This window comes from Rattus norvegicus, chromosome 3, assembly GCF_036323735.1.
Source record: "Rattus norvegicus strain BN/NHsdMcwi chromosome 3, GRCr8, whole genome shotgun sequence".
Taxonomy (NCBI): Eukaryota; Metazoa; Chordata; class Mammalia; order Rodentia; family Muridae; genus Rattus; species Rattus norvegicus.
The window spans coordinates 141,819,104-141,830,561 of NC_086021.1; the positions used below are offsets into that span (position 1 = coordinate 141,819,104).

The 11,458-nt window shown below is 41.3% G+C and overlaps 1 protein-coding gene across 3 annotated transcripts; it reads left to right on the forward strand.

Moving 5' to 3' along the window:
- The first annotated feature begins 1,901 nt into the window (after window positions 1-1,901).
- Window positions 1,902-4,002, forward strand: LOC134486449 (dachshund homolog 1-like). Of its 3 annotated transcripts, XR_010065396.1 has the most exons (4): window positions 1,902-2,109; window positions 2,428-2,608; window positions 3,279-3,352; window positions 3,502-4,002. XR_010065396.1 is itself a non-coding variant. In XM_063285315.1 (3 exons), the coding sequence occupies exons 1-3, from the start codon at window positions 2,089-2,091 to the stop codon at window positions 3,350-3,352; spliced, it is 276 nt and encodes a 91-aa protein (XP_063141385.1). In that variant the 5' UTR covers window positions 1,917-2,088; the 3' UTR covers window positions 3,353-4,002. The 3 variants fall into 3 exon arrangements, 1 of the variants encoding a protein (XP_063141385.1); XR_010065395.1 differs by having other exon boundaries at window positions 1,917-2,109; window positions 3,174-4,002; XM_063285315.1 differs by having other exon boundaries at window positions 1,917-2,109; window positions 3,279-4,002.
- The last annotated feature ends 7,456 nt before the right edge of the window (window positions 4,003-11,458 follow it).

An 11,458-nucleotide genomic window follows, 5' to 3' on the forward strand; every position in this document is an offset into this window, starting at 1 on the left:
TGAGGAGCTTTTGGGTTGGGTAAAACAGAAGTGATACCCACTAAGGTGATGGGGAAATGTTTGCAATAGCCTGTGCTTGTAAATGTTAAGGAGCACAAGAAGGTAAAACCAGACGGTCCTAGAAGCCATAGGTGGATAATTGGGATCCTCAGTGCTAGGAGTGGGTTACCCATTGAGACCCTAGAGGCTCCTAAAAAAAGGTTATTGCTGCAGTTGCCAGTTGTCTTCCAGAATTGAATGGTAAGACCCTATTTCTTCAAACGATGCACACTTTGGCTGCTAGTTTTAGAGAATCAAAGTGATGACTGGACTGATAGCATCCTCTCCCTTTGAGCTAGCTCCTATGGTTCCAGAAGTTATTACTAAGGATACCAAGAAGAATTAAGCAGGAGAGTTCTACTTAGCTGTCGGTTGGTATGTTTCCTGATGGAAACACCAGGCATGATGTGCAATAGAGGTAGAAATGGTTGTGGATAGAATCAGCTTTCTGATTAAGCATAAGGCTTGCTTCACATCTAGTACAAGGAAATTAGATGAAACTGTGACCCAAGAAGTCATAAGCTCTAGTGGAAAACAACTACCCTTGATTGGCTCAATGACATACTAGCTAAAATGTTTGCCCACGTTTGTGGGTACAATTACAAGCTGTTTCTACCATCCATATCCATTTAGATAAGACTCATACATTTTGTTCTTTACCTCACTTATGTTTTCTAGTAAGAGAAATACATACATGACCACCAACCATCATATTATAAAGATGGAGGAAAAATTGAAAGGCATGTCACGCCTTCCAAGGACCAGGAGCTATTGTGATAGTGTGTGCATGTATGGACGAATGTAAGAGCTAGGGGAAGGGGTGGGGTATGTAATTAGTGACTCTCATCAAGTAAAAAACACACCATCTTGCAGGGTTCAGCTGTTCACTCCTTTGCAAAATATCCCAGCTGCATGTGTTGATAATGTACACCTCTTCGTCAAAGGGTTGAATAAGACAGAAGATCCTCAGTTGAGTATCTACATACTAGGACCCTATAAGGCCTAAGAATGAATGGAGTATATACAGATAGCTATAGGAAATCCCTCATTGGTGTTGGGTAATGCTTTTCAGGACTTACAGGTCCGAGGAGGGGAGCCCAGTGAATAACTCCTCACCAAGGCTTTGTAGGGAAACCCAATAAATTGATTCCTCAGAGCCAACTTTGGTGTAATCATGTCTTAGTTTATTGTTGGGACATTGAGTGCAAGGGTAGATCATATATCTCCCCCAGGGAAAGAAATTTAGCCTCAGATGTTTTTGTTTAGATTAACAGGAAAATAAGTAATATAGCAAGTATCCAAGAAACCAAGTGGATGTGTGAAATTTAAGATGTCTTCTATCTCTGGGCATCAGAGAACTTTTAGGAACTACCCACTTGTAGCTATACTATAGTTCTTTGTATCAGCAGGGTAACACTCTTTGGAAATGGGTGCACATATATATTATTAAGTATTATGAAATCACAAAGCTTTTGTTACAATAGTGGGTTATTCACAGACTATGGATATAAATATCCCGAGTGAGATAACTCAGATTCAGAAACACACACATGGTATGTACATACTTATACGTGGATATTAGTCATAACGTACAGAATAACCATGCTACAATCCACAGACCCCAGAAAAGCTAAGTGACAAGGAAGGCCCGAGGGAGGATGCCTGAATCTCACTCAGGAGGGAAAATAAAATAAACATCAGAAGTGAATGGAACTGGGTGGGGAGGGGATTGGTGTGGGGATCAGGTGTGGGGAGAATGTGGTAGAGAGGGCAAGTGTTGGTATTCTGTCTAAGCTCCACCCCCATAGCTACCTGGGAACAGCCAGATATGCTCCACGCTCCACAGTTGCCTAGCAACAGTCAGCTGTGCCTGACTATATAAGGGGCTGCTTGGCCCCTCCTCCGTCTGTCTCTTGCTCTTGCTTCTCTGCTCTCTTCCCTTCTGTCCCTGCCCCTTCTTTCCCCATCCTCCCCTTCTCTCCTTATGCCCATGGCCGGCCTCCTTTGTTCCTCCCTTCTTCTATTCTTCTCCTGTCATTAAACCTCTCCATGTGGAACCATGTGGGCTTGGTATGTTCTGTCCAGGCAAGGGGCCGAGATTTAAACCCTAACATTGGTGCCCCATGTGAGGATTTTTATTTCCCGTGCCCACAAGGCCTGTTGCCTCAGCACCCTGCTGCCCTGGCTCCGATGATCTCGGGGCGGAGGATAGGCCTTTCCCACTCCCGGGACCCAGGGCGAGCAGTTGCCTAGGTGGGGAGGGTGCTCCTGCCACATCACCCGCAGTCCACCCTGGACCCGGGATGCAGTTGTGATCACTTGCCATGGGCGGCACACTGGGAGATCGCTGCTGAGCTTCCTGCTGATGGGCCCCAAATTCAATTGCAGACGCTGCCTCTGCCACACCAACCACAACATCCGACCAGCAGCAGCAGCAGCAGCAGCAGCAGCAGCAGCAGCAGCAGCAGCAGCAGCAGCAGCAGCAGCAGCAGCAGCAGGCCTCCCCATCGCTATGAGGTCCTCCTTACAGCTGCCCACCAAGGAGAGTGCCCTCTTCAAGCACGTGTTGGTGAGTGGTACCTACTCAACTTCTGTGCCCTTTCTTTACTTGAGAGCTTGACTTTCCATGGTGTACACATGGTCTCAGGGGAGTGTTCTTGAATTTGGAGCTACCTGTGCTGACCCTGAGGATGTATCCTTTCACTGACCCTCGTTCTAGAACCTTTCCCCTTGGGTGAGATTTTTCCTCCCTTTCTTTTTGAGACAGTTTATTGCCAGTTGGGGCCTACATAAACTGCTCTCTGGCTAAGGAGCACTGTTTCTAAATGTAGCCCCAGCACTGGTAGGGGCAATAAATACCTATTTTCACTCATGGGTCTATCAGTCTTCACCGCCTGTCCCCATTTCCTGAGATGTTTTGGTCTAATTTACACTAAACGGAAAACTATATCTCTGTCTGGCCCCATCCCCAGGCCTCCCCCTCCCCCTTTCCTTATTGCTGTAGCTCTTGCTTCATGCCCGTGAAAAGCAGGTCTGGCCCTGTTATGCAGGAACTTTTGTCTGTGAGACCTTCTATCCCACGTGCGTGCGACCCCTAAGACCCTCATACAAGTGAGCTCTCTCTTTCTGTCCAGGACTTTGATCCAGCATGCTCACACCACCACTGATGCACAGTGCCTCAGCTGTGTGCACCAGTGTCCCAGCTATGTGACCACTTGTGCCACTCCCTTGCTCTGCAGATCTTAAAGAATGTTCACTTATAAGCTACAGGAAACCCACTCAGACCTACCTCTCATGGACTCCACCCAGATAAGTACATCTGTTTAAAGTTCCCACTTACTACCTATTCCAAAGGGTAAGATTCCTCTGGATTTCAAATGGACATCTGAAAAATGTTTTCTTTTCTCCCAAATACACTTAATTTTATTCTCTGCCTCTAATAAATATATGTGTGTATTGCAGAATCTTGTCAGGTCCAGGAGCTTACTACAGTTGGGACAGCTCCAAGGAAACGACCTTCAGATGTTCTGATCTCCTCTCACAGACATAGACACTTCTATTAGACCTGTTCCCTCTGACATATCTTCAGATGGTTCCACAGACCCTGGACAACAAGGAAACAGACGACAACCCTATTCCTGCTCCACCATCGCCTCTACATTTTCTTTTTAATTAAACCAAGATGGGGGAATGTTGGTATTCTGTCTAAGCTCCACCCCCACAGCTAACTGGGAACAGCCAGATATGCTCCGCCCCAGTTGCCTAGCAACAGTCAGCTGTGCCTCACTATATAAGGGGTTACTTGCCTTCTCCTCCCTCTCTTGCTCTTGCTTCTCTGCTCTCTTCCTCTCCGTCACTGTCCCTTCTTTCCCCATCCCTCCTCCCTCTACATGCCCATGGCTGGTTTCCTTTGTTCCTCCCTTTTTCTACTCTTCTTCGGTCATTAAACCTCTCCATGAGGAACCGCGTTGGCTTGGTGTGTTCTGTCTCGGCATAGGCTGAGATTTAAACCTTAACAGCAAGGACACCATAAGAAGACCTATGGAGTCAATTAACCTGGGCCCATGGGGGTCTCACAGAGACTAAAGCACCAACCAAAGAGCTTGCATGGGCCGGACCTAGGTCCTCTACATTTGTACCAGTTGTGCAGCTTTTTCTAAATGGTGGGTTCCCTAACAATTGGAGTGGGGACTGTCTCTGACTCTGTTGCCTGCCTCTGAATCCTCTTCCCCTAGCTGGGGTTACTTGTCTGGCCATAGTGGGGGAGTATGCATGTAATCCTGCTGAGACTTAATATACCAGAGTGGTTTGGTACCTATGGGGTGGGGCTTCCCCTCTCTAAGAAGAAGGGAAGTGGATAATTAGGGGAAGGATATGTGAAGGTGAGTTGGGGAGGAGAAGAGGGGAGGCCTGTGATCAGTATGTAGAGTAAACAAATTCATAAGTATATAAAATTACTCTTGCATATTCAATGCTCGTGTTCTTAATTGCTCTGAGATGCAGTTGTGTTGAGGTTACCAAGGTTAATAACAGCAGGCACATGACCCCATATACAGCATAAATTCAAATCCCAATCTAAAAAAAAAGATAATGAAAGAAAAACTAATGAATAAGGAGTTTGGTTGAAAACAGTGTTGATGTTACAACCAAAGCCAGTTCTAAATACTGAACTGCAAGAAGCTTATGTAACATGATCTGTAAACAGCGATGATGGATAGATGCAAGACAGGGAAGAGAAAGTGTCAGAAAACACTGAGGAACTTCTCCTCATCTCACTGAAGAAGTCAAAGCTGTTGAACATGCTCCCCAGTCTGGCGCTTCTTCAGGGTTAAAGAGGCTCCTAGATATTAGGTATTGTGCCTCAATCATTTGTTAAGAACTACTGATAGTTTTCTGATAGCTCTTCTTTCTCACAGACACAAGTAAAGATGACTCTGGAAGCTACAACAAGCTCTAAGGCAAGCAGATACAGTGCCCAGGGTTTGTTAGTCTGATTTGCAGGATGGCAAATGGCAAAGTGTGCAGAGGGCACCGGAATGACACCAATGCCATTTACTGGAATGAAACATGAAATGAGATTTAATCAATAAATACTGGATGTCATGAACGACTCTGAATGTGATGTAAAAAAAAGTAAATGATGAATAGACTCAAGGGATGCTGACGTGGACACTACATGTTTCTCACAGAAAAGCTCTTCCTTCTGCATAGGGACACGCATTCCGATTCAGAATGAGCATTTCCCAGCTAAAGCTTCAGTTTTTATTGTTCCGACATGAAAATCACCTTAGATACTTGTGTTCCTAAGCGTTAATAGAAGTTTTAACACATTGTTGAAGTGATTATTTTCCAGAATTTACCTTGAACTTCACCAAGGTCCATGATTGGATGCCTTTTTTCAGGAGGTTTATAGGGCATCCACTTCCTATCTCACACTATCCTAGTCAGTTTTATATAACATAGGATATCAATTCCAGTCACACTAAACTTCTCTTTATTTTTCCCAGGGTATCATTCATTCATGGCATGGTAATAGTGGACAGTATGATACTTACTTACAAACTATACCTCTAGTTTTCCAAATAATTTTCTCTTCAGGTAACCACGACTCCCATATATTCTCAATTCCCAACAAAGTGCATATAATGTAGTACATGTAAAAAAGAAGTTGCTTGATGAAAAACAGACTGAAGATAAAGATATCAAAGAAGATTTTGTCACCACAATCCTACAATAACCATGTCATCTACAAGAAAAGCATGAAAGAATTCAAATCAGGATGTCTTCATAGCAAGAGACAAGTAGCACGCACCTATCTGAATCTGATTCTAAAATCAGATTGGACTATTGTATAAAAACTTCAAGGTAGAACCATTGGGGGTGGAGTAGAAGTTTATATATTCGGTGGGGTTTAGTTTGAAAAAGTCATAAAGGTAAGCCATCTTTTTTGTTCACTTTCAGTTGACATTCGACATTTATCACATTTGCAAAGCCCAGGTGACTTGTAAGACAAAGGTCAATCCATTTTGGGTAGACTAAAAGAGTATACTGTTATAATGAAGGCAGAGTAACATAGGGAATATTCTGTCGTAACTTAAGAAGGCTCTACTAGTCAAACCTGAAGAAAAGCACTATAGTGTGGATAATAAATTATGTATCTGCATTTGCAGATACATCTACAATTGCATTGCCTTGAGTGGGAGTTGATCTATATTACATACAGAGGTCAGTTGAGTTCTGCATTTTATTTCATGGCATATCTAGCTTTCAATGCAACGCTGTATATAAAACAACAAAACAAAACAAAAGAAAACAAAACCAACCTATACACTAATCTTATTATGATCGTCTAGGACATTGCAGAAATAGATCTTTTATCCAGCAGTTTCACCAGCATGTCAGTTCCCTCTCTCTGGTTTGGATTTACCAATTTTTCAAGCAAAGAAGCCGCTTCTCTGAGATCAACCGAACATGAGATTTTCAGAGTCAGCTATAAATAGCAGTGCATTTGTTTTTATTGTTCTGACCAATGAAAAAGTCTGCTGTTATAGGACTACCTAGACCATAGATTCCAACATAAAAAGACATCTGGAGACCAATGGGGGCACACCGAAGAAGAACAATAAACCAAACCTAATCAAGAGCAATGTGAGTCCCCAGAAGCAAAACTACACAGGAAGAGGCACCTCCGTGGAGGCACATATGGGAATGGGGAATCAAGGCAGGAGGTGCCTCTGATGAAAAGGATGTGGGAGTCTTCAGTTCTCTAACAACTGTGAGAAGATGTCATAAAGATGGTTTTATGGTAAGGAGAACCATTCCCAGTTTCCCCTGAAGCCACAAAGGACGGTCATTTGGCTTAAATTTCAAAGCTTACACAATTCTCTAGTATTCCAGGGAGGGACTTGGCTAAACTAGGACCAAGGGACTAAGGATGACTTAGTAGTATCTGCAGCAAATATCGGAAGCTACTTCAGTTCATCTCATAGGATCATGAAACTGTTAAGGATATGCCTTCTTGTGTCTTGTAAGATTTTCCACATGTCATCAATTAGCCAACTGGTATAGCAAACCTAACGGCTTGCCATGATGGATAGCTTTCTTCCACTACAAGAGAAGCAATTTATTAAAGCGCCTGTTCCTTTCTTTTCTGTGGCCTGTGCTTTTGGAGTCATATAAAACATTTGCAGAATAGAGGTGACATGAAGAGGTAAATCTGTAAATATCAAAAGGGACTTTTGTTGGGTAGGGATGAAAGAGGTCTACACATGAGAGGGAAGAATGAGGGTGAAACGTCATTAATGGTGTTTGAAAGATCCTCTAATAATTCCTATTATTTTATTCTTAGGAAAAATTGCATAGTGCACATATATCTTAAATGAACTTATATCACATGAGCTGACACTGGGCCCTCCAAGAATCACACACTAGCAAAAAAAAAAAAAAAACAAACAAAACAAAACAAAAAAAAACCTACCAGAATGAGGGGTCTTTTTGAATTGTTGGTTAACTAAGTCCAAAAGACACCAAAAGCAATTTATGTTCTTGTTGCCTTTGGTTGTCTTCAAGAGTCTGAAGGCAAGTCCCTCTTGCTGAAGACATCATTTACAACGGACAGTAGTCAAAAGATGTGAGCTATATTTGACTTAAAACTTCTTCCTGAGGTCTAGCTCTCATGGTGTCAGAAGGGGTTATACAAGCAGAAAAATCAATGGTTATACCCTATGAACGCCAAGAGTGAGCAGCAGGACAAGATATCCCAAGGTTGATAGGATATCACTGTGTCTTGTCCGTAACTAACATCTGGCTGATTGAACTCAAGGCTTGCTTTACAGGAAGAAAGCAGGCTTGGCCCTGGAAACCTAGCCAGGTAACTGTTGGTATCAGGAATCACTTTCACTGCCAGCACAGACAGAGACCTGCACATCTGTTGCCTTGGCAATGGCCATACATTCCCAACATACATTTGTTTCAACTCTGACCTTTACCTGGGAGCATCTAAGTCACAGTTTAAATAAAAGTCAGATTCTTTCTGACCCCTTCCTCTTTTTCTCCCCTCCCCATTTCTGTCTCTGTCTTCCTCAATAAAACATTTCCATGTGGGACTGTATTGGCCTCTTGTGATCTGTCCAGATGCGAGCTACAATTTTATCACAACGGCAACTACTAGTGAAGTCATGGTTCTTAGAGGAGAGTCTACTATTACCAACTTTCCTAGACCAAGATAATTCCTAACTACCATCTAAACTTATCCTTATTCCTGCAGATAAATACACCTATTATGTCTTACCAAAGAAACTTCTTTTTCAGCAGTAGGAGACCATTACAGAAACCTCAATTAGTAAAAATTCAGAAATCACATGACCATAAGTTCCAGACCCAATAGATTCTTCTCGAACACAGTTCCTGCACCTAAGGCCCAGAGGACATTTTGGAAGAGAGGATGGATAAGAAAATAGTTAATGTGAGAAGATACAAAAGTCTGCTGTGATATTGTCTCCTGAAAACAACAGGGAAGTAACATCTATGGAACCTCAATTATATCACTGTCTGAACAAGTTCTAAACAATTATGGCACAAATGAAGATGCTAACATGTGAAGGGAAAATCTCACAAGGACTAAACCCTCAATAAAGAACAACTGGCAATTAGCGATGGCTGAATGAAGGAATAGCAAAAGTCTTTCTCAGGGATGAATCCCCTGGTTGGTTATCCACTACTATCATATGCATACAAGCAAAACTAAACTGACGCAGTAGATCACATTTATGTAGTTATTTTATATGTGTATGTATGTGAACACACACACACATATTCTATGTAGTAATAATAAAAACTGTAGCTATAAGCTTGGTTGGGAGTGGATGGGGCTGGACTGAAGCAGTTGGAGAGAATGGGCATGTTAGGGGTTGCAGGGAAGAAAGGAAAGGGAGAGATGATTAATCATATTTTAATTAATTTTTCAATGCCCAGTGTAATAATGCTAATCCCAGAGCATTTCTCTTGTATATTTTTAAAAGTCATTTCATAGTTTGAGCACTCTGATTTAAGTTTCTTAAAATATAAGTACATTAAAATAAAACTACTTAATTTTATTAATTTCACAGAAATTTTTACAGAAAAAAGAATACTTCATTACATTCAGAACTGCTGTTATTAAAAAGAATACATTACAGTAAGGTAAGGCACATAAATGAATATAACCATTCTATGGAAAATGGAAAAACAAAAAAAATGTTCCCTCAAAACATTGACCAGTTGACCAGTTATTTGCTGGACATCATTGGAGAGGTGGGGTAGAGAATGAATAGATACCTAAAGGTGACCTTATTTGTAGTGGCAACTTAGACACAACTCTCCCCAGATGTACAGCACTGTCTTTTGTTATCTCTCTTTGGATCACTTTGATTTAAATTATGCTTTGGAACAAGGGACTGTTTCGGTCCAGATGTCCACATTTATTGACTTCGCATTTTAGTATGTGTTGTTCGGACTTAGGTCTATTGTTGAACCCACAATGTACAGAAGTAAACCAAGAGATTGGTGGGCATGGATGTGTTCATTTTAACATGTTGATCATTTTACACCTGCTCCATGAAAGAGAACACATATTTCTCATCTTAATATGCATCTCTAGCCTTCCGTCATACACTGGGTACATGATTCCCCCACACAATGAACTTTCTCTCAAGAGTCCTAAAATATGCAATTGAATTGATGATCTAGAACCAGGTGTCTAAGGTTCTAAAGAACTGTTTTGTCCTTAGTGGGGTTGACGAGGAAGAGAAGGAATGCATTTGTTTGGATGTATTACATCCTTTTTGTGGTAATATTTGTTTGTCTTTGTGAGTATTATAGAACTATTACAACATTAGTAGGCAGGATTGGCACCGATTCTTTTTGTTACTTATATTTTCACATAAGAAACTCAGTTACTAAATGGCTAATGATCTTTGTTTACATAGTGTTTGCTAGAAATCACAGTCAGTGAAATATTAGTGATAAAATCTAAGTTTAATTCATGGCTGAAGACTAATCCATTATTATGAAAATGAAAGTATAATTATAGTGATAAATTGTTATTATTCTAAATAATCAAACTTTTTAAAAAACCCTCAATTATAATCTTATGAAAATAACTATTTTCTTCTTTACTAAAATTAACAAAAATGATCTGGGAACTATGAATAAATAAGACTAGAAGGCAATTGTTTAAAACTGGGGAATTAACTTTTTTGGTATCTGTAAATGAATGAGTATTTCTTCTTGGACAAAGAATTCTATGATTCGTTTTACTGCTTTGACATTTTTACCTTCTTTCTGTTCCTAAACTTGTCCAAAGGCAATGCAATCTTTGTAAAATGGCCTGGCACTCGCACTTGACTGCCAAGGCCTAGTTCCAATTCACTGTTCTAGGGAAACGTGTTAACCATACCAGGATGTCTCATTTTATGTTTAAGTGGTCACAGATTTAATAACGGGCTATAAGAAAGGTTTGCATTTAACTACATCCTTAACGTTTCCAGCACTTATCCACACATGCGCAAACACTGGGCAATGAATGACAAAGGCTTGAAATCCACAGCATCATGGGAAAGATCTACTCTGGGGCTGTGTACATATCAACAAATTATACCTTATTAGGTCAGTGAAGAAATTGATTATGGGATTCTGCCCAAATCCACGCTGTTTCCTGGTCCTTTGTGGACTACTCAATTAGACACCTCTCCAGGATTTTGCGCTGAACTAAGCGCAGCTAATTGTTCCGTTTCTGCATGGAATGATTCATCTCCCAGATGTCACAAGGCTCTCAGCAGCTCTGCCTTACCAGTATCACAGCATATAAAAATAAAGCCATTTGTGACCTGGGCAGAAGGAAGAGATTGAAATAAATAGAGGAGGGCATTCTTTAGCCCTGCCCTTTGGCATGATTAATCTTTAGTGAGAAGGACTTCAGATTCATTCTCCTGACAGGACAGCCCCCTTGCTCTCTCTGACTCCCCATGAGGAATGATGGATGAATACCTCCTTTTTCCCCTCTTCCTCCAGGTGCAGCCTTATTCACACTTGAGCCCTGAGAGCACACAATAGAGCAGTTTCTCCTTGCGCATTGCCTCAGCTCTGTGTTCTCTTCTCTTTGGTGTTTCTCATTTGCTCAGATCCCAGGGACGGATCCAACCAAACTGAAAGTGCATGAAACTCAATGACAGTCACTTATTCCCTTGAAACACTGGAGTAAAGTGTGTGTGTGTGTGTGTGTGTGTGTGTGTGTGTGTGTGTGTGTGTGTGTGTATTCTCACAGAAAATGTAGTTTCAGACTTATTCAATAGAGAAATATGTTTTCAATTACTTTGAATGCTTGACCTTGAATTTTGGCTTTGGTTTTGAATTTTTTTTATATTTTACCCACAGTAAGTAA

What these genes read in the sequence shown, in the direction of transcription:
- LOC134486449 (XM_063285315.1), top strand. Translation starts at nt 2,089, where the DNA reads ATGTGGAACCATGTGGGCTTG. An exon ending in TGTGGAACCATGTGGGCTTG is followed by an intron (nt 2,110 to 2,427) that starts GTATGTTCTGTC and finishes ATTCAATTGCAG; the next exon opens with ACGCTGCCTCTGCCACACCA. An exon ending in CCCTCTTCAAGCACGTGTTG is followed by an intron (nt 2,609 to 3,278) that starts GTGAGTGGTACC and finishes CTTGCTCTGCAG; the next exon opens with ATCTTAAAGAATGTTCACTT.